This window comes from Astyanax mexicanus, chromosome 15 (assembly GCF_023375975.1).
Source record: "Astyanax mexicanus isolate ESR-SI-001 chromosome 15, AstMex3_surface, whole genome shotgun sequence".
NCBI classification, from domain to species: domain Eukaryota; kingdom Metazoa; phylum Chordata; class Actinopteri; order Characiformes; family Acestrorhamphidae; genus Astyanax; species Astyanax mexicanus.
In genome coordinates, this window is record NC_064422.1 from 6,300,227 (window position 1) to 6,324,367 (window position 24,141).

The 24,141-nt window shown below is 37.5% G+C and overlaps 1 protein-coding gene across 2 annotated transcripts in view; it reads right to left on the reverse strand.

Moving 5' to 3' along the window:
- Window positions 1-4,099: 4,099 nt before the first annotated feature.
- prkg1b (protein kinase cGMP-dependent 1b) overlaps window positions 4,100-24,141 on the reverse strand; it is a 286,216-nt gene continuing 266,174 nt past the window's right edge. For both annotated transcript variants that reach the window (XM_049464766.1, XM_022669352.2), the window contains 9 exons: window positions 18,526-18,622; window positions 14,665-14,804; window positions 12,889-12,978; window positions 12,658-12,799; window positions 10,849-11,012; window positions 10,634-10,756; window positions 10,303-10,365; window positions 10,130-10,196; window positions 4,100-8,427 (listed from right to left, as the gene is read on the reverse strand). In XM_049464766.1, the coding sequence (XP_049320723.1) occupies window positions 8,329-8,427; window positions 10,130-10,196; window positions 10,303-10,365; window positions 10,634-10,756; window positions 10,849-11,012; window positions 12,658-12,799; window positions 12,889-12,978; window positions 14,665-14,804; window positions 18,526-18,622 (985 nt within the window). In that variant the 3' untranslated portion in view covers window positions 4,100-8,328. The remainder of the gene's footprint in view (window positions 8,428-10,129; window positions 10,197-10,302; window positions 10,366-10,633; window positions 10,757-10,848; window positions 11,013-12,657; window positions 12,800-12,888; window positions 12,979-14,664; window positions 14,805-18,525; window positions 18,623-24,141) is intronic.

A 24,141-nucleotide genomic window follows, 5' to 3' on the forward strand; every position in this document is an offset into this window, starting at 1 on the left:
CGTCAGAGATGAAACCTTCCAGGAACGCAGATCTGCAGGAGGAGATCCTGACGTCGTTTAGACGCGTCTCCCTCAAACCCAGTTGTGACTCGCCTCCACTGCTTTGTTACTCAGGGGTCAATAATGTCATCTGCGCCCCCTGCGATCAGCTCTTTTGATGTCTATGAGACGGTGCTTGGTAAGGGGCGGCCGCTTTCCCAGTTTATCTGTGTTGGATAAGGCAGGGAAGAGAGCTGTTGACAAACCATTATCACCAGCTGATATGACTCAGCTCTTTTCTCCTCAGAGCTGAAAGCTAAGCTCAGTGCTCTCAGTGGGGTCGTTATGAGTTTAGACCTGGGCTGGACCTTCAAAGCTAGCTTAAATAAGCAGCACAGAGCATTGAGCAGTGGTCTCAGACTCTTTAGATCAGGGGTGTCCAAACTTTTTTTGTTGGGGGCCAGAAGGAGAGATATATTTGAAGTCACGGGCCACAGACTCTATAATAAAACAAATAATGAAATATACCACTTTAAATAATACATTTTCCAAATTATTTCATTTACACACCATTTTACTTGACTTACTATATTTATCTTTGACAGTGTTGTGTAAACTAAGATTTTTCAAATTGATGTTTAATTTCATGTCTCTTAATATTAAACTCCTTAATTACTGTAACTTTTAGATTTTTTGGCCCATTTTTCTGCTCTAGAAATGCGCACCCTCTCCGCTTTTAGACTCTTTGGCCCGTATTGCTGCGCAAGAAATGCGCACTCTCTCCGCTTTTAGACTCTTTGCCCCATTTTTCTGCGCTAGAAATGCGCACTCTCTCCGCTTTTAGACTCTTTGCCCCATTTTTCTGCGCTAGAAATGCGCACTCTCTCCGCTTTTAGACTCTTTGGCCCGTTTTTCTGCGCTAGAAAGTTTTTTTAGACTCTTTGGCCCGTTTCTGACACCTGCTTACCAGCGGGCCAACTTTCATTCTATTTCTAAAATACCTCGCGGGCCGCTCCATAAAAGGAAACGGGCCACAAATGGCCCGCGGGCCGTAGTTTGGACACCCCTGCTTTAGATTATATATCACCTGTAACAGGGGGTGTTTAATTAGAATTTAGAGAAAATTTCGCCAGGCCAGGGTCCAGACAGTCGTCATTTCTAACTTGTGTTATGATTCAGTATTATATTCTGTATAATGAAGAAGTCTATAGTAGTTTTGTCAGTGTTTTATGTCATCAACAACTGAAAGACAAAACAGATTAAAAATACTATTCAGTATATTTCAACAATATTTATTGTTTTAAATAGGCTTGTCACAATAATTACATTATCGACTTATCATATTATTAATGGAAACACCCTCAATAGTTTAACTTATCGAGTCTATTAATGTGAATCAAAATACTATATTTATTTTCTTTTATTTGTATTAGATATAGGCCTGCTTGTCATGATAATTACATGAACAATAAATCATATCCTCTTAAGACCCAGCGTCCTCATATGAGGACGTTCCATTTCTGCATCTCTGCACCTTTATTCTTAATTTTTTTAAATGTTGTCCCTTTAGCCTTATATGGAGACACTGCCCATACTATTTAGTGGTCACATGACAACATTATAGTTAAGTGATTAAAACTAGATGACAAGAATCCCAGTCAAAAGTTTCAACAGTCAGGTAAAAATATCATAGATTTTTATGTTTGAAACTAGGTTATTTGCTTTTGTAAAAAAGAAAAAAATATGTTTATGGACTAATTGGGTCCTTCTGATCCCAAATGGCAAGTTTTTTTTTTTTTTCTATACAAAGTAAAAGCTATGTTGCTTTATCCTTTTTTATACTTGTTGGGTACTCCTAAATATATTTATAATTTATAATGCACACCAGAATATCAGCTTTGTTTAAAAACAGCAGTTTTATTGTATTTAATATTATTACTGTTAGTATGTTTTATAAATGTAGTATTTTAATTTCTTTTTCTGGTGCGCACCATCTGAATTAGCCTTTCTTCGCTTTATTCTCTGACTGTAACTTCTCACTGTGTACTTCTCCTGTGTGTGGCTCCGCCCTCCCGCATCTGCACAGATCTGATTGGCAGAGGGGAGCGTTTGGTGATCTTACAGCACAGGTGATTGGTCTGTGGGTTATTAAATAAACACTGCCAGAAATAAATCTTTCTCAGCAGTTTATTGATTTGGGTCCTTATTAGACAATGTCTGGGTCTGGACCTGGACTGCGGTCCGCCTATTAATGAAAGACCTCTGACCTATACGATCACTTAAGATCATCTACAGTGTCTTGAAAAAGCATGCCTTTTAATTGATAGACCATAAAAAGGTAGAAAGTAATTGTGAATTAAAAAGAAAATGATGCATGGTTTAAAAGAAATGACTAAAAATGATAAAAATCTGGAAAGCATGGTGTGCATTTGTATTCGATACTTTGTAGGACGACCTTTCACTGCAATTAAAACTGCAAATGATTTGTGCATCTAGAAACTGAGATTTTTGGCATATTCGTCTTTGCAAAACAGCTCAAGCTCAGCCAGGTTGGATGGAGAGCGTCTGTGAACAGCAATTTTCATGTCTTGCCACTGATACTCTATTGGATTTATGTCATGACTTTGACTGGACCATTCTAACAAATGAATATTATTTGATCTAAATCATTCCACTGTAGCTCTGGCTGTATGTTTAGGGTCATCAACTTGCTGGAAGGTGAGTCTCTGCCCTTTTGTCTCAAGTCTTTTGCTGCCTCCAACTGGTTTTGGCTCCATCCATCTTCTCTTCAACTCTGACCAGCTTCCCAACTCTGTCCCTGCTAAAGAAACGCACCACCATGATTCACAATAGGAATGGTGTTTTTTTTTTTTTTTTTTTTTTTGCTGCTTTTACGTGGGCCAAAAAGTTCAACATTTGTCTTTGGTCTTGTCTGACCAGAGTGAATTATTTTACATTTTTCCTGTGTCCCCTACATTCATAAATCCATTAGGGGTGTGCCATACCATATCGTACACGATAATATCGCCGAAAAGTTTAATATCGTGAAAGATATTATACCCTGAAATATCGTGCCGTATCACCCACCCCTAATTATCACATCAGGGTTCTTCTTTTTTAGCTGTTTTTAGCAAAAGAAAATTTCACACTGTTCTCATTTCCCATTTTATATCTAATAGAAAGAGATTCTGTGCAGTATCGTTTATTTTTTTATTTAATACTGGATATATGGAGATATGTAGAGCGCATTATTAGTGCCATGACATTTCTGGATCATTGACTTCTGTTACAAATCTGATACATTTCTTGTATTTTTTAATATTTCAGTTAGGGGTGTGCCATCTCATATCGTATGCAATAAGAAAATGTAATATTCATTTTGGTGCAGTAGTGCATTCTTGAAATCATTTTTTAAATTCAGTATTTCGTCATATCGTCAAGAGTATCAATATCGCGATAATACCATGAAATATCGTGATATTATTTTAGTGGGTGATATATCGCCCACCCCTACATGCCATACAAGACTTCTTATGGCTTGCTCTCCAAATTGTCTTTCTTCTTGACACACTTTCATAAAGGCCAGAGTTGTGGAGTACGTGACTAACAGTTGTCCTGTGGACAGATTCTGCCATCTGTGCTGTGGATCTCTGCAGCTCCTTCAGAGTGACCATAGACCTCCTAGCTGCTTTTTTATTTAATGTTCTCCTTGCCTGGGCTGGCTGTCAGTTTAGGTGGACGGCCTTGTCTTGGTCGGTTTGCAGTTGTGCTATACTCCTTTAATTTTGGCTGATAGATTGAACAGTACTTTGTAAGATGTTCATAGCTTGGGATATTTTTTTTAGGTATTTTTATAACCTATATGTACTGTAGGTTATAATCCAAGATGTTAGTTGCAGGATTTTGTCCTGTATTAGAGAATTATCCCTATATATATTAGAATCTCCCTGTATTATGTTGGCACAGGAAATGTTCTAAGGTCACCTGGTGTACCACCTTGGTGATGGTGATGATGTGCATGCCAACATTGGCACACAGTACACCACAGTTTGAGAATTCCTGGCATAGAGAAGGTCAGCATGATAGGCAAATAAGAAAAAAAGAAAACCAGACGAGAACATTGCTTCCAATGATGCTTTTATTGTAAGAAAAAGGCATATAAATCGCTGAACCTTAAAAAAAGCCACAAACGAGTAAGGATTACATTGTTTTTTGTTGAGGTGTTTGATTTAGTCATGCAGCATCAAAACAAATGTGGGGTCTATGGTGAATGCCACTGAGTTAAGGCACTTCCAATAATGCCAAAAACTGGTACAAACACACAGTCTCCAACATGGATTTATGGTGAAGAAGAAGAAGAAGAAGAAGGAGAAAAAGGGGATAAAGGAATAAAGGGGTTACAAATTAACAAATTCTACAAAATACCATACAGATAAAACACATTCGAAACAAACCATTAAATAATAGAGCTGGGTTTTATTCAGACAATAAAGATTTCTCTCTTTCCTACGAGTATCACAAAATATTAGCACTGAATATGTACATAAATATTTACCTCTGGTCCTACAATAAATAAAAATCCATTATTTGTTGTCCAGGACAGTAGTTTCTGTTCAAGCTAGCGTTAGCCTTCAGGAGGCAGTCTTCTAGTGGTGGTGTAGACTATGTGTAGACTGTAGGCCTGTGTGTGTGTGTGTGTGTGTGTGTGTGTGTGTTATGTTAGAGGATGAAAGGTCAAAGACCTGAAAATACATGGCTGACATTCATGAACGGGTGGGTGGATCATATAGCAGCACGTTAGCATGTACATGACTATGTTCTTGGCTGATTTTTAAGTGTGTGTGTGTGTGTGCTGACTGCTTGCTGTCTTCACACTGGTACAGGCATACTACAGTAGGTCGCTAGTGTGTCACAGTCCTGCCCCCTGGTGGTGTGGAACTTGTAGGCACTGACTGTTGCCTGTTTGTGGATGAATTGATACATAGATAACTTAATGTGGTTGAAAGAGATAAAACAGTAAAAAAAAAAAAAAGTAAGTACAGTAACGAGTGTTCTCAAATATTAAGGATCTTAAGTCTCTGCAAAATGAATCAAATAAATTGGAACATATGCATACAAATAATATGACAGTGTTTTAGGGCTACTGCACAAAATATTTACATTGAGAATAAAGTCATAAAAAAAATTGTGGAGAAATAAAGTCATACAATATGGCATTACGAGAATAACGTAATAATATTTCGGAAATAAAATTTTAACATTTTTGTTTAAAGAAAAAGGAAAGGAAAGTTGCATTGTTATAGTCAAAGACTTTGCAACAGTGTTTTATATCAATAAACCAATAACTGTTATCATAATTTTATGACTTTTCACGAAATATTCCAAATTTATTCTGGAAATATTCTGAATTAATTATCTTAAAAAAATCTTTATTTATTCTTAGATTAGTTACAAGTTTATTCTTAAAATATCACTATTATTCTTGAAATATTATGACTTTATTCTTAAATTAATTATGACTTTATTCCTGAAATATTACAAATTTATTTTAAATTAATTACAAGTTTATTAAAAAAAATCACTATTATTCTCAAAATATTCTGATTTAATTCTCAAATTAGTTACGACTTTATTCTTAAAAAAATATGACTTAATTCTCAAAATATCACAATATTATTCTTGAAATATTATGAATTTATTCTCAAAATGTTACGACTTTATTCTCAAAACGTTATGACTTCTTTCTCAAAATATTTCAAATTTATTCTTTATTCTCTGTCTCTTTTTCTCAAATGTTATGACTTTATTCTCAAATGTATTAGTCTTAAAATATTACGACTTTATGCTCAAAATATTATCACTGTATTCCCTAAGTGTACGAATTAAGTCTTTTAACAGTGGCCCAAAAAAACTGTCATAGTAGTATATTCACATGTAGCAGGGGGGGGCATTTTATTAGTTCAAAAGTATAAAATAACCATATACTGTATACACTATATGGACAGAAGCTTGTTCATTGTTTATTTCTGAAATTAAGGGAGTTGAAAACGAGTTTATATTACTTTTGTATATGTAACTGACTCTACTGTCCAGGCTTGAAGGCTTTCTACTAAAGATAATGGAGCATTGCTGTGAGGATTTGTTTGCAGTTAGCTACAAGGACTTCAAAAACGTTAGTGAGGTCACTGATGAAGTGAGTCGTTCACTATGAGACCTCAATCTCTCCAAAACTACTGGATGGAGAGCACCATCCATAATCCCACAGTGGCTCCACAGCTCCATAGCTCAATACTACTGGGAAGCTTTAACCCTCTCATACTCTTAACCCACACATAATAAAAGGTTCCCTGGCTCATACCAATTACCAGTATTGGATGGAGCACCATCCTTTCAGGGAAATGCTCCACAGTTCATTGCTGGGAGCTTCATACTCTACCCCTCTAACCCACACTTGGCATTGGTGCCAGACCTGGTGCCAATTGGTTTATCAGCTCCAGAGAGTCCTATTCTATTGGCAATACTTCTGCAATGGGTTAATCTTAAAGTGGAAAGCTGAATTCTATAGGGTTATATTTTATAGGGTTTATAAGGGTTGTCCATAAACATTTGGATAAATATTGTAAATATCATAAATAATAAAAGTGGTAAATAAACTAGAGTTTGTACATTTATAACATTGGGCAAATCTTAATTTACACTATATCGCCAAAAGTATCACCCATCTGGCTTAAAAAAGAACTTGAGCGAATTGACGAACAGCTTTACAGCTACAACAGCTTCAGGTCTTCTGTTAAGGCTTTCCACAAGGTTTAGGAGTGTGTTTATTAGGGCCGCAACATTAGTCGATATAATCGACAATGTCGATTTTTTTAATTTATATTTGTCGACTACAAATTTAATTGTCGACTGATTGTTAATTTGTAACAGTACCGCATTACACAAAGTGATGGGCACAGAAGGGCACGGGGAGATGGGTAAATGGCTCACTCCAATAGTGCCCAAACACAGCAGATTACATTTTTACCCTTTAAATATCAGTACTTTTAAAATACTCCACTTTCATATGTGTGCCTTTTAAATCTCATGTTCAGCTGTTTCTATCATTTTATCATTCTTTTATAGAGGTGGAGGACATGGCAGAATTAATCGTTGACTAATCGAAAAAATTATCACCAAATTAGTCGACTGCCAAAATAATCATTAGTTGCAGCTCTAGTGTTTATGGGAATTTTTGATCGTTTTCCAGACACACATTAATGCAGTCAGAAAATAAGTTCTCCTGGCAACCACCAAACCCAGACTCATCCATTGGATTGCTAGATAGACAAGCATGACTCATTGCTCCAGAGAACATAACTTCACAATTCTAGAGTCCAGTTCTAGAGTCCAGAGGTGGCATGCTTTACACCACTGCATCCGACATCTATTGAGTTGAGGAAATGTAAGGCTTGAATGGAGCTTCTCAACCATGGAAACCCATTCCATGAAGCTCTCTACGCTCTACTGTTCTTGAGCTAATCTGAAGATCACATGATCACGCTCTGTTCATTTTATGTGTTTTACCATTTAATGAATGAGTTTCTGTCATTCCAAGTCACTTCCATTTTGATTTTATTTTGATTCCATCAATATCACTGACAGTTGGCTATGGAATCTTTAGCGAGCTCCTGAGAGCGACCCATTCCTTCACTTCTTCATGCCCAGGTGCTTGGTTTTATACTCATGTGGCCATTCAAGTGATTGGAACACCTGAATTCAATTATTTGGATGGGTGAGCGAATACTTGTGGCAATATAGTGTATATTTTTAAAGTTGCAAAATAACTAGAATTCAAATAATCAAATTAGAACATCATCAGAATAAGAAAAACAAGCTTTCTTCAATCTTCACTTAAAGAGTGTTAAATGCACTCTTCCCAAACCAGCTGACAGCACTGCTCATGCAATCAGTAAAAGGCAAATGAAACGGTAGAGTAAGTGCACTATCAGTAAATACTGTATAAACAATATGTCGTAATGGAAGATGAAGCGACGGCAGTCCGTCTCCAGGCCTGTATGAGAAGACCCGAGGCTCTGCACAGAGGAGAGAACGGGGGTTTGGATTATCGGGTTATGGTACACGTGGAGCGCTGCAGACAGGAAGCTGGGACATCCCAATGTCGCTGCAGGAGGATGAGCAGCGTTGGGGAAGGCATCATGGTGACCCAGAGCTGAACTGTTCCTTTTTTTTTTTATTGTTTTTTTGTTAAACTCCGCCTCCTCGAGCAGCAGTCACTCAAACACAAGAACGTCCAGAAGGTCCTGACCCACAATCGTTACGGGCTGATCGCGGCACTTCACACGGCCCGGTTTAGAAATCAGTGTCCCAGCCAGAGTTATCATCAGGGGGCGGGTCCTCGCTGTCCTCGGGGAAACTGTCGAAATTACTGGTGTCGGTGGGAGATGACACCTGGGGGAAGATTGAGAAAAGAAGCAAAGAAATAGATTTAGATACAAATTAATTCTTCCCGAAATGTGTCTGATTAGATAATCAGAGGTACTGTATGTTTCATTTCTGAGGTTGGCTTTTTTTTCTGGATACTTGCATTTCTGCATAAATTGGTCATTAAATGTGTTCTGATCTTCTGATCTAAGTCACAATAATAGTGTCAACAAACACAGTCTGCTTAAACTAATGCCACACAAAAATTGCTTGCATGTTTGCATGGTTTTATTGAACACAACATGTTAATATTCACAGCGCAGGGTGGAAAAATATGGACATATAGACTATGTTTGTCTATTATTGTGACGATTATTTAAATTTGTCGACTACAAATTTAATTGTCGACTAATCGTTAATTTGTAACGGTACCACATTAAACAAAGTGATGGGCACAGAAGTGCAATGGGAGATGGGTAAATGGCTCACTCCAACAGTGCCCAAACAAAACAGTTTACATTTTTACTCTTTAAACATCAGTACTTTTAAAATACTCAACTTTTTAACAACATCTATACATATGTATGCCTTTTGAATCTCATGTTCAGCTGTTTTTATCGTTTTATCATTCTATCACACAGGTGGAGGTCATGGCAGAAATAATCGTTTACTAATCGACTAATCAAAAAAATTATCACCAGATTAGTCGACTGCCAAAATAATCATTAGTAGCACTAATGTATACAGGATTTTTTGATCGTTTTTTCCCAGACACACATTTATGCAGTGAGACAATAACTTAAGTTCTCCTGGCAACCACCAAACCCAGACTCCTCCCAGATAATGCAGGGTGGAAAAATATGGACATTTTAGATTGTTTTTCTATTACTGTGACTTAGATGAAGATCAGAACACATTTAATGACCAATTTATGCAGAAATCCAAGTATCCAGAAATCCCAAAGGGTTTACATACTTTTTCTTGCAACTGTATATGCAAAACAAGCAATGCAATACACCTCAAACCATGTTTAAAGGATATATCATCTCAAACAGACTGGTGTAAATGAGTTTTGATGCTGTATAAAACTGCTCAACACAAAATTTAAACATTTAAATTTCATGCAAACACTGTGTGACAATATGTTATGATAACACATTTTTCTATGATGTGGGAGAGTTAGGTATACAGTGAATAGCTCAATTTGAATAATGTTCTAAAATCCGTATATTGGCAAGAACTACCTAACTAATTAAAGAAGACAATTGCTTAAATAATAAATGAAGGTCAGTCAATCCGAAAGATTTTAAGAACTTTAAAAGGATCCTTAAGTGCATTTACAACAACCGTCCAAAATGTTATGATGAAACTGGCACTAATCAGGACCACCTCAGGAAAGAAAGACCAAGAGCACCTAAATGCTTCACATAGTATTTTGCTTTGTTTAACACTTTTAAGTTACTACATAAGGAAACATCTGAATAAGTAAAGCAGGGATTAAGGGGGGGAATGTCTTTCGAGCAGCACTGCTGGGGTACATTTATGACTAAAACTGCACTACTTAAGCCTAATGTTTCTTTTTTTTTTGGTTTCATCCAATTTTCTCTTCAGTGCATGCTTTATTTTTGGTTTCTTCATGTGACATTTAAAGCTACAACATAAGCTAAAAGCTCAACACAAAAAAAAAAACTGTCAGCTTTAACTTAAACTAACAGTAAACAAAACTCACATCAGGGATAATCGGAGGGGTGAGTGTTCCTTTGCGCAGACCTTCCCAGTTAAAGCCTTCAAACCATCTGTGGTACAGAGAGAAGAAATCAGGGATTAAATATAATTGCAATAAACAAACATTAGAATATATTCTATGTATAATGTACATGCAATACAATTCACGCTGCTTACTTGTGCTTTTGGATGTCTTTTACCCCATTTTTCAAGTTTCCCAGTCTCTCAGATGGATTGTCCCTGTATAAAACATATATAAGACACAGAATTTAGCATTATACAGCTATTGCATCCACTGTGTGACTAACAGCACCACCAAAATTAGTCAAATCTGGACCATGAATCCAGTTTCCAGTTTCTGTACTTAATTAATTAGCCAACAAAAAGATTACTTGAACCTGAATTAAAGGCCCAGATCTGAAGACAAAATATCAAGATATTCAAAATATCTAGGCTACAAAATACAACAAGCACAGCAAAATCCACACTGTGAACACACACAACTAACCTGCATAGTTTCTTTATTAGATTGGCAGCATTTTTGGTGATCTTCTTTGGAAATTCTATCATATCAATACCTCTCAAAATGATATTGTATGTCTTCATTGGATCAGGTCCTGAGAATGGTGGGCTAAAAGAGAAGCAAAAATTTAATTAATTGTGTGTTTTTAATATTAATAATCGTTGATATTTAAAATGTTAACATAAACAAGCTGTTATTACCTGCCAGTCAGAAGTTCATACATGAGGATACCTAACGACCAGTAATCTGCTGAGATGTCATGGCCTTTGTTGAGGATAATCTCTGGGGCTACATACTCCGGCGTTCCACAGAAAGTCCACGTCTTCTTCCCAAATCCAATTTTTTTGGCGAAACCAAAATCCACCTGCAAAAAAAAAAACAACCTATGAGATCAGACTTCCCAGCTAACAATTTTTGGTCAGTAGAATTTTTTTTTTCTTAACGTTACAGTTGATTTTCACTCTGTCAATTTCTCTAAATGTTCTTAAATGTCACTGTTTGTTTAAAAGATTTGGGAATGTTTCTTTTAACATTTCGATAATGTTAGTGTTCATCTAACTGGTTAGTTATGTGAAAAGTTCCAATAACGATGTGATGCAAACCACTATTATGCCACATGTATTCCAAACATTTCTGGAACATTATTTCTTTAATTGCTTTCATTTTCCTTAGACTGAAGCCAATCACATAAGCACTTTCTAATGTCAGCCCTTTTCTATTAAGCCAATTAGCAGCCAGAGTTAGCTGTCTATCTGGACATCAGTTTCATCAGTTTCTTCAACATTTGGAGCAACATTCCCACTAGCCTTTTGGGAACAAGCATGCCAAAATGTTGGTCTGAACAGGAATGCTGGAGCTACTCATTACTGAGTCCTTTTTCTGACACTTTGAAGGAATTTTAAACTTTTGATTAGCTGATAAAGAGATTATTTCAGTTAAAATGTAGTTTTAAAAAAATTGGCTACTCAAAATATTTTGTCTCTTGCTTGGATTTCCTCTTTTTATTGTGAAGCTTTTTTAAAATCCAATGGAAATACAAATGCAAAATGCAAATTCTTGCAATTTTCTAACTGGTATTAAGATTTTGATCAGGAGTGTACTTGAGTAAATATACATGAAAATATCATTTAAGTATGTTTATTAAACTATTGCCATATTTTTCGCACTGGATTATAAAGCGCACTATTAACGTCTACTTTTAACATAAAGTGCAACAGATTATAAGACGCATTATGCAACACTAGTAAGAAACAGGGGTGTTGCCGTGTTTTCCTTGTAATTCAGCAGGTCTCACTGCTGGATGGCGAGACTTGTACATTTAGGCTAAGTTAAGTAATCAAAACTGTAATTCTTAATAATAATAAAAAAGTATTTTAAAGTCAAACAAGCACTGGATGTTAATCTACACCGTTTTCCCCTTAAAACTGTTTATTTGGGTCAGTAAAGCACTGCCGTTTATTCACAGTAAGTTTAGATTTATGGATATTTCAAATATGGCTTGTTGCAGCAGCATAAGCTAATGCTGCCCAACAGCAATACACTGAGAAACTCTCTGTGTTGTGGTAATCCAGGGTGCTATCAGCTAGTGGCTTGTACCACATAGCTTGTTTTAACACATTAAACATGCAGATTACAGGCTGATAATACTCACCTCTGAACAGAGAAAGAGCTAGCACTTAGTGCAGTTAGCGGCTAATGCTAATACTGCTTTAGCAATGCTCGCTGGGGTTAGCAGGCTACAGGCCAATAATACTCAACTCTGAACGAAGAAAGCGCTGAACTAATTTTTTTTTTTTTTCCAAATATTGGGAGAAAATCAAATACTATATCCTAAATTGTGGATTTAATTAAACTGAATTGAATAAAACCATGAGCAGGGAGCATTGTTACACACCTAGTATATTGAGAGTATAATTCATCTTAAGCATATCAAGATATGAGCTTTATTGATCATTAATCACTATGAAATATAAATATACATGTTGGTAAATGATGTAATGGGATCTCACCAGCTTGGCATAGCCTCTATGATCCAAAATGAGGTTTTCTGGCTTGAGATCCCGATAGATGATCCCTTTGGAATGCAGGTAAGCGAAGGCTTCGACCACACAGGCGGTGTAGAACCGTGTTGTGGAGTCTTCAAAAGATCCTCTGCAGGCAAAGATTAAAACATATTATAATCTTTCTTAATAATTAATTTAAAATAGAATTTCTGTTTAAGATAGCAGCAACATTATTACCTGTCTCTAAGAATGGTCCACAGCTCTCCTCCCAGGCAAGCTTCCATTAGCATGTACAGATACTTGCTGTCTTTGAACGTCCTATACAATCTGAAAAACAAACAAAAAGTGTGAATATCGATAGTTTTTTTTATTTTATTTGAGAGATCAATTTTGCTAATATGATCAACATTGCTAATAAGAAAGTCCAAAACCCATTTACCCAAGCCATTCAGTGGAACTTACCTTATCATTGCTTATCATTAAATATCGTCCTGTCATCAAATGTCATTAAATCTTGTAAATAGTCTCCTAATGAGGTCTGTAGCCCCACCCACTATCACTCAACCAAGGCAATGGAACAGACACGTCACACTAGCAATGCTTCCAACACTAGGAGGGTGAAGACCAGCACGTGCCTCCTTCAAGAGATGTGAAGTCAGACTCCGCCTCTGTTTGAATTGCTGCCAATACAGCATCACTGAGTAGCATTTGGAGGAAAAAGCAGCGACTGAGCAACATTACATTAGGAGTGATGAGGGAGGGGAGCGTCATCTACCCGCCCAGAGAGTGCATGGCAAATTATGCTCTCTCAGACTCTGATGTCAAACTGCATGATCCCAGATTTAAAGCAGAGATTTAGAACCTCATTCAACTGGACCACCTGCAGCCGCAGGCTAAGGCACTTTTATAAAGTGGTGGGTTGTTTGGACAGTGAAGAAACCTCAGAACTTTAAAAGGCATGAAAAGGAATGAGGATGCAATTGTTAGCTAACCCTCAACATGAATAGTTTTGGAGGCAGAGCATTTAAAGGAACACTGCTGTTTTTTTTTTTGTTTGTTTTTTGTTTGGTGTTTGTGTTGCTGCTGATTCAAATATCAACGTTCCTTGTCCAAATTCATATACAGCACCTTAAATGTCCAGTAATAGTATCTGTTTTAGTAGGATTGTATACTGAATTCTAAACAGTTTAGGAGTAAATAAATATGTTGTGCATACATATGCAAGTTGATGTTAGAGTCTCCTAGGGTCAGATAATGTGAACTGGATTATAAGGTGCATTTTATGCAACACTAGTAAGGGACATGGGTGTCATTGTTTTGTTTTTTTCCTTCTAATTCAGAAGGTTTCACTGCTGGGTGCTGGCTGGTGGCGAAAGGTTAACTAAATTAAGTAAAGCTAAGCTAAGAAAACAAAACTGTAATTCTTTTTTTAAAAATCTTTCAAAGGTAAACGAACACTGGATGTTAATCTACACAGATTTCTCTCCTAAAATCCCTATATTTGGGTGAGTAAACGGCTTCCATTAATTTACAGTAAGCTTAGATTCCCAAATTTCTCCAGCACTAAGGCTGGAGCATTAGCATTAGCCACTAACCACTAGGGGCCTTTGCCACCCAACAGCACTACACTGAGAAATCCTGAGTGTTCCAGTAAGCCAGGGCAATATTAGCTATCATTTCGTCACATGTAGCTTGTTTTAGCACTGTAAACGTGCAGGCTACAGTCCAATACACTGGCCTCTGAACAGCGAAAGAGCTAGCACTTAGCGTGGTTAGTCGCTACTGCTGATGCTGCTCCAGCAGTGCTAGCCGGGGTTAGCAGCAGGCTCTGCTACTTTAGCGGAGTGGCTTTACTGCTCCTTACTGCTCCTTGATTTTTGGGGAAATGAAAGGATTTTAATTGCCTATGGTAGCCATACTTTTTCAAAGAGGTTTATTACAAGCTCTGCTGAGTATTCATGGTAATTCAAGACAGGCATAACCAGAAGATGTCAGAAAAAAACTTGTTTTTACCTTACTATGAAGTCTGAATGAGCTTCCTGCATGATGTGTTTCTCAGAGCGGATGTGCTCCTGTTGCCTCGTGTCCACGATGTGGCGCTTTTTCAGAATCTTCATGGCGAACGTTTTGGTCTCCTCACTTTTGAGCTGCACCTGGAGTGAAAACCAAAAACAGCCAAGGAATGAGGGTTTAAGCAAATATTCTGTAAACACGGTCTGCGTTAACTCTCCTACTTTTCACGCATGCCAGGGCTAACTATAGAACATGAGTCATGGTGTATTTACAGCTCTGGCATCAGATTCTTCACATCGCGTATCCAAGGGAGCACTAACATGTCAGGGGTCATTCAATCCCCAAACTATCGAGCAAACCAAGAGCACCGCTGGTGAACATGATCAGAGTCCTGGCTAAAGGCCACTTGTTTTTCCTGCGGTGCTGCAGGGCCTGAAATAGGCCCGGGACATGGGGATTCCTCTTTAGGCCAGACTACCGGGCTTTTCCTTACAACATAGCATGAAACTTAATCTCCAGGTCCGCAATGCACCATGTTCCATGTCTCCCTCTCTGTCTTAACGTCTCTTGCTATTTCACACATGTATGGGCATGAGGAGGGGGGCTTACAATCCAGCACATCTAATTGCAGTGATATAAAACACTCCATGTTCTAAACGGTATGTACAAACACAAATCAGAAAGAAGGTTGGGACATAATGTTAAATGCAAAAAAAAAAAAAAAAAAAAAAAAAAAAAGTAGGCAGTTTTTCTTACATGGCTTTAATTGCAAATTGCGTTTCAGACAGTATAAACCCAAAATATTTAATGTTTTGTCTGTTTAGCTTCAATTAGCTTTATGATAAAACGCATTCCAAAGGAACGTTTTGAGACGTTTACCACTGTGTGATTTGTTCACAGCACTTGAACACTTCATTTTAAAGACTTGTTTCAAAGTGTTTCAAGTGTTATGTTGTTTCATTCTTACTGAAAACGCATCTTACGGCACGCAATAGTACAGAGTTGTCCTTTTTAGGTACCACTTTAAAATAAGACTATCCTTATAAATGGTTTATAAATGGTCTATAAACTAGATTATTACGTATAATTGATTAGGTTGTAAATGCCTTAAAACCATTGATAAGCAGTTACAACACATCAATTAAAAAGTCGTTTAATTTATAGTAAAAATAGTCATTATAATATACAAATATACTAATATAATATATAATAATATGACCGGTTTAATGCTGATTGATGGAAAACACAAAGTAAGCTCAGTATCTAGAAAGATCTGAGGTTTGACAGTAGAAATGAGTGTGGAATCACTACTTTACCATTATTTTAACTCTGTTGTCATTTCTATCCATGTTATTTATTTATTAACTGCTTAATAATGAGTTTTAAAGTATTTTCAGCCTAATTAATAACAATTAATCTCCTTTATAAACCATTCATAAACCCTTTATAAAGGTAGTCTTATTTTAAAGTGGTACTCATTTTTATATTCTTTGTGTTCTCAAAATTCCTCACACTTCATTCTGTATTGAGGACAGGTCAGGGCAAAGCTATGCTTTTGTAAAGTGTGCAGCATGTGGTTTTTTCAAGCGTGCTGTGATGCTGCTCGACAATGCTGCATTAGCAGCAGCTCGAAAAGAAGCGGTGGCTGACTTCACATGTATCGGAGGAAGCATGTGCTAGTCTTCACTCTCCTGGTGTGTTGGGGCATTACTAGTGATAGGGGGAGTCCTAATGAGTGGGTTGGGTAATTGGCCGTGTAAATTGGGGAGAAAATTGAAGAAAAAAAAAAAAAAAAAGAAGTTTGTGTATGTCTTTGCATGGTCAATGCTATGAACCTATCACTAGCATTGTAAGCCTGTTGGTATAATTGGCTACATTTTGGAACATTCAAGTTCGTTTCACATCGGTTTCTCTATATATATTGGGGTCATACTGTCTGCATAAAATGAAAGTCCATTTAAATGTGGGAAACACTGTTTTTATAATTGCATTGTTTATAGTAATAATAGTTTAATTTAATTATTGCATGTTGAAAAACTCCTAACCGGACAAAACATTGTTTTTATGTACATTTTGTACAGTCTATTATCTAATTTATCTGTCTATCTATGCATGCACGCACCAGTAAACAGTGTTTTTAGACAGTTACGTAAGGACCAGTGCTTTAATAACTGCAACTCCGTACACACTGTTAGCCTTTTTGGACCAAAGTTAAAGCACGCTTTGAAACGTTTTGATCAAATGCTACAGAGACACACAGCAGGCCTGTAAACATGGCTGAGTGTGAGTAGTGGAAAGTTACCCTGAATGGAGCTGCTGCATTCCTAGAACTGACCTATACATTAGCCCTGTGCTATGCATGCCATGTAGGACACAAGCACTAGAAACTACTAGAGAGAATACATATCATACTTGCTTTATGTATAGAGCAGTGGTTCTCAAACTTTTTCAACTTTTTAGACCATGTACCATCTTAGACCATGAACCCATCCAATGGGTTACTGTATTTTTCGCACTATAAGGCGCATCATATTATAAGGCACACTATCAATGAACATCTTTTTTTGTATATAATGCCCACTGGATTTTAAGGTGCTTTTTAAGAGTCACTATAAGGAACTTCTAATACAGCAGGTCTCGCCACTGGGTGGTGGTGTTGGGGAGGGTAGCTAACTAAATTAAGTAAAGCTAAGCTAAGTAAACAAAACTGTAATAAAAAAAGACTTTCTTTTAAAGTTAAACAAGCGCTGGATGTTAATCTACACAGATTTCTCTTTTGAAAACTATTTATTTGGGTGAGACAAATTTTTCCAGCATTGCTGGAGCATTAGCATTAGCAGCTAACTGCCAGCAGTTAGCGGCTAATGCAACCCAAGAGCGCTACACTGAGGAACCCTGAGTGCTCTGGTAAGCCAGGGCGATATTAGCTAGCGGTTCATCCCACGTAGCTTGTTTTAACATGGTAAACACGCAAGCTACAGTCCCATATACTCCCCAATGCTGCTCCAGCAGTACTAGCCGGGTTTAGAAACAAGCTACAGACTGATAATACTCACCTCTGAATGGCTAAAAAGCTAGCACTTAGCGTGGTTAGCGGATAATGCTAATGCTGCTCCAGCAGTGCTAGCCGGGGCTGGCAGTCAATGCTAATGCTACTTTGGCTCCGGGGCTGGAGAACTAAACTGAAACTCCTGTATAACTCGTATATAATTTCGGTGGAGTGGCTTTACTGCTTCTTACAACCTGATTGGTAGAATTTATACATAAGGCACGCTGGATTATAAGGCACACTTTTGATTCTTGAGAAAATTTAATTATTTTAAGTGCAGTATATGAGTAAAATACAGTATATTAGTGAAGAACTGAAGTGTAGGCTTTCAAACAATGGGTTACACACTGAATATGAACACATTGAAAATAACAGATAATAACAGAAGAGAACTTTGTAGATCCAATCCTTATTAGTTCCTTTTCCATTTACTGAGGTAATTTGGCATAGCACCCTGGAAGTTTTGGGTTCCACCAGTCTGAGAACCACTGGTAATAGAGATTTTTTGTGGCTGCAGTATATAGTAGTAGAAGTAGTTACTTGCTCTTACAGCCTATAACACTACAGCCAAGCAAACACAACACAACATAAATTGAAAGCCTACACACTGTAGGGAAGGTAGACTAGGAAAGGTAGGGAATGGCTACAGTATGTACTAATTGTATAAAGCATTGCAACGTGAGTTTGTGAGTTTTAAAGAACACACAGCACAGTATTAGGAAGTGTTCAGAGTTATGAAAAATAAAGACATAACAAAGACAGACATGCACACACTGAAGACATGAATTGTTGGCCAACTTTGGCCGTCCTACCAGCTCAACTCGTCCAAATCCTCCCACTCCTAAGGTGTCGATGATGTTGAAGTCGGCCAGCTTCAGGTTGGAGAAGAAAGCGTTTTCCGCCTCGTATCTGCATTTTTTAAAGTGGAAAAAGGGGAACTTCTTAGAAGTGTGAACCGTGTACGTAACGGGGAATGTGAGAGCAGCAGGAATGGAGGCAGGTAGGCTGTTGATTCGCCCCCTCTCTCTCCGCTCCCGCACCGGCACAGGAAGCAGCTCGCGCATTTCGCCTTGCTTTGGGTCGACCCAAAAGAAATAATGCAGCACTGTCAAGTGCAGGGCTCTTAAAACGCCGATAAATACTGCTACCAGGATCTTACAGTATCTGACCTGAGAAACAGCCCTGATATCTGGCTTCACGAACACGTCCGGCAGAGCGCTAGCGACAGACCTCTTGCAAAAGCAGAGTTAAGACGCCATTTCCAGTTTACATCTCGAGAGTCGTGCCGCAGTGTCGGCCGAGTTTGGGGAAAGATAGAGTTGTCCAGGTGTCTAGAGTCTCCCTGCATCAAGATAAAGTCTTGGATAGCTTTGGATCTAATCAGAGTCTTGCAAGAAGAAACGGTCTTGCAGAGTGATACAACATTTAATGAAACTGTTCCTTCTGTCTATGGAAAGAATTGACTATATGGAATACTATGGAAAAGCCATAGCCATAGAATCAAAGCAATGGCAAAGGCACAGAAAACTAATCTCTCAAAGCTAGATATCCTGCAGCAGCAGCAGCAGCAGACACAATGTTCTCCAAGTGCTGAGAAGAGACGACTGATGAATGAACGACCGATACCGCTGCAGTGCTCCTGCCTAAAGGTCACAGTCACAGCAGCAAAATACACTCCAAGTGTTTCCCCCTGCGAGTAGAAGCTCCCACCAGCGCTGCCCATCCGATGAGCGCCCCCAGTATTTTTAGCCTGTGAACATTGTTCAAGGTTCTCCCAGTTAGTGTGCCTTTCACACCTCTGCTCTTCTGCCAACCGCTATTACCCAGCACTGCTGCTGCCTTGAAGTTCACTGTCCACTTGTTCTTGGAGGACAATACAAAACTGGTCATGTCTCCTAAGTATGTAAAATCGCAACAAGTGATTTTTAAGAAGTGTCCTTCAGATGGACACTTTACCGTAATTTACACTTTAACCTATTTTAGAGATCTATAGGCAAGCCGTCAACTGTGCACTGTGCAGCTTGATTTAGAGCACGCCAGTGTGTCTTCGCTATCATAACTACAGGAAAAGTAGGATGAGTATTGGCAATGAGTATTGTGATGTTCCTTTGTGCAGACAATAAGGGCATATTCACACCAACACAATTTGGTTCAGGTTAAACTGACTCTGATTTGGTTGTACTGTTCAGTTAGTGCAGGTGTGAGACCAGCTAGAGTAGGCGGTCTCGGTCCGGTCCCATGAGAACTTTGGTTGAGTGGTAAGAACGAAGAAGATATTATTTAATTTGCTATAATATGTTAATCTGATAAAAAAAAAAATAGGACTTGATATTTTTGTTATTTGTAACACATTTTAAGTCAAGTAGTTTTATTTTTAATAATGTATACGTACAGAACAGGCGATGATTGATTGAGATTGCGTTAATTTCTAACACAAAATTGCATTAAGGAAACACTAGGGCCTTATTTAACAATCTATATGGGAGCCGTCAACTGCTCACTGTGCAGTTTGATTTGTCAGTGTATCTTTTCTATCATAATGACAGGAAAAGTATGCCTTTAAATTTGCAAAGGGCATGCACTAATTCTCTTAATCATGAGTGTGTTTTGGGTGTAACGTGCAATAAACAAATCAACACGTCACTTGCCATTCCCTTTAAGAACCAGGTTCACTCTGACTTTGGCAGATAGCTATTTTAAAGGTGCAGCGCTTCACCAATGAGGACCTGCAATTTCACCTTGTGAAGGTGCGTGAGCAGTATTGTTAAAAGCTTAATTATTTGTGTTAAGCTATGCATACATAGATGTTTGGATACAAAACATAGTTGATCTGTCATACCATACTGAATATTTTCTTTATATTTAACCAACATCCACTTGTATCCCTTTTTTTTTTTAAATGTCTTAGGCCAGGATAACAGTTGTAATTGGGATTCTATGTTGGTGTGCATGGCTGGATGATTAACATAAAACAACATAAAAAGTTGAAACCAAAGCTTCATTTATATAGGCTTCATTCATGAAGGCTTCACTTCATTATAAGCTTCATGAATAAACTCAGATTGGATCTTGACGCTTCACACTTATAAATGTGCAAGCTGTATCTATATTGTTTTACCAATTTTTAAAAGCTTAGTATTCATTTTTAATTATTGGTTTACAAGTAAAGTTTGGTATCAGACAGTGTTTTATTTAGTGTTTCGTTTGAACCCCGACCACTGCATAGCAATGTTTGGACAAAAAGTAAATTTTTTATTATAACATTTTTTATTATTTAGATTGTATTATTCAGAAATATGATGTGTTTTTTGCTATTATGACAGTTTCTTTGGTACAATTTTATTGGTAACACTTTATAATAAGAGGTGCATTAATTAACAGTACTTAAAATAGAACTATTAACTAGAGAAGACATTATTAATAATTACAATTGTTTAAAGTAATGTCATTCATATTCATTATTATTTACAGCATTAAAGTTTAGTCATGTTTAATAATGTCTTAACTTATTTCAACTTATTGGGCCTAATTCAGCGAAACACTGACGAAGGAAGGTACCTGCCTGATGACCCCTGAGAAGAGCTTGCACTGAAGTTTGTGTTAGAGTTTGGATGAAGGGGAATGGTGTGGTCCTGCTCTTGTAATAATTTGTCTCATGAGTTTTTGTAGACGTCTGAGTACTTGGCAGTTGAGGCACGGACCATGAACATAGTTCGCTATGCTTCTGGATTCTTGTCGAGCCAGTATCAGATGGTAGTGGGTGCTGTGTTCTGCTCACGCAACTTATAATGTGATTTATTGTGTGTGATTGTGCTTAGGTAAGTGTGTTGTTGCCATAGTTAAAGGAAGTGAGCTTAGATTAAGGAGGGATTCTGTGTGTTCATAGGTTATTTTTTGGTAGGTCTGTTACTTGGCAGTTGAGGCAATGGACCATGAACATAGTGTTAGGCTGTGCTTCTGGATTCTTGTCGAGCCAGTATCAGATTGTGGTGGTTTTGCTATTGTTGTTAGTTGAGTGAGTAGTAGATCCTGGCTGAGCCCTATGCATAACCCCAGCTGTTAGGTGCAGGATTTGTCAATTTCCTGTATTATATTACTTTAAATTATGAATTATTTGAGACATTACTTAATTATTTGACAATGTTTATTACTGTCGTAAGTACTGTTTGCCACTTTATTCAAACAATTGCAATACATCACCTTGATTACAGTATCAATCTTATTATATATTGTGATATATTGAATCATGATGTGTATCATTTCACCAAGTTCCTGCAAATACTTAGAATTAGTATTGTAAACATAGTCTTAGAAATGAAAGTTAACAGAGCCTTTCAGCAATTGAGTTCATAACATAAGTGTTCCCTTATGGTCACACAGAGGTTCCGCACCTGAACTGAGTAAACTGCGACATTTAGAGAGGGACATTTATGGGAGGGAAAACACCTCAGAATACCCCAGCAGATATCTGACCCAGCAAATATGCAACATCAGCAAAACTGCTTCAAGCTTTACTGGGACAAACATCCCACTGCATGCAAAGGGCAGCACACTCTGTCAGACCATGTGACCGCATACAGATATACTCACACACTGACATATACCAGAACGACCTGTAAGAGCAGTCGAAGCAGCACTGAATAACATACTGCCCTTTAAAGAAGTCCTTATCATATCACTGAGTAAAATTACAGACAAAATTTTTCATTCCTGTCTTTAAAGTACTTCTTGCACTATTATGTTATTTTTAGGTAATTTTGTTATTCATCCACGACTGACTATGATCTTTAAAAACTTAACTTCCAGTGCTCACTTCAGGATTTACCATTGAAAACGATGGTTAAATGATCCTACACCTTTAAAAGACTATTGGAAACTGGAGAAAACTGATACAGGAGGACATCTCTGGGAAAAAAAACAAAAAACCTCTGGAATATAATCAAGAGGAAGATGGATGATCACAAGCCATCAAACCAAGCTGGACTGCTTGAATTTTTGCACCAGGAGTAAAGACAAAATTATCCAAAAGCAGTGTGTAAGACTGGTGGAGGAGAACATGATGCCAGTCCGTTTTACTGAGCTCCAACCTAAATGTTTACACTAGGGGAAGGCGATATGACCCTAAAATAATATCACAATGTTTCATGGTATTTTTGTGATTAACGATACTTTTGGCAAAATGGAAAAAAAAAATACACTACTGCAACAAAATGAAAATTGCATTTTATTATTGCATATGATACAATATGGTACACCCCTCGTTTACGCACCCTTAAAAATGTCACAAAGGTGATTCCTCATATCAATCAGGATTCCTCGAGCGCCTCTGTACTGTTTACATCACCATGGTCACAGCCATTATCTCCTGAAAGCCGCCAGCTCACAAAGGGGAAGCTCTCGAGTCCAAAAGAGGCAAGAGGACCCGGCGTCACATGCTGCCGCCTGGGAGATGATGACAGCTGATATGTGAGGCGAGGATTCTGAGAAGAGCTGCCGACAACTGGTGTCGTGTCTTTGGGGGGGGCGGTGATTTTCCACTGCGCTGGCAGCCCATGTGGCCAGCGGTCTCCCATGGGAGAGACTGCACACGGGGCACACTTTAACACAGCAGTAAACAAGTCCAGCGCACTGAGTGATGGGCTTACCTGCTACATTATGACTTTCGGAGGAGCTTTAAAATACACACGCCTCTTCATTACAGTGCATTTTGAATGGCATGTAATATTTGGAGTAAGTCGTTTTGGTGATAAGTGTAAAAAAAAAAGGCACACGACTATTTCAGTAAAATAAATTAGCATAACTTAAACTGTATACCTAACACCACTGACGTCATCTTCAGGCTCGCAACCATAATATTGGAGTTTTGCTGCTGATTTGAAGCTCGCCTCCGGAAATTAAACAGGTTCTGATTATGAATTTTGTTCTATAAAATTAGATGTGGTGTAAAAGGACCTTAAGGACCTTAATTTATTGTAAATGCCTTCATGAGTGATACAGCAACTGTCTAAATAAAGTAGTGCTGGTGGGTATGGCCAAAAATGCATATCACGTTATTTTTTAATATTCTGACGGTTTCACGGTATATCAATGTATTTTATTATTATTTTTTAAATATTTTTTTGCATGACTGGGCTTTAATATAGGTTTGTGAGTTACTGTACTGTTAGGAAAACATATAATATAAAACACTAAGGCTTAAAATTAAGGCTTTGTTTAGTATTGGGTTTACTTTGTCTCACAAAATTACAGAATATTTGCAGAAATCATACTCAATTATCAGAAAAATAGCTAAAGAACGTAAACAATAGAAAACAATAGAAAAATAGTTACGCTAACACATTTAACACGGCTCCCTTTACAAATTTAAATATTTTAAGAAATAGTTCCTTAAACACTATAAACAAACCTAAAAAATACTTTGAAGTTCT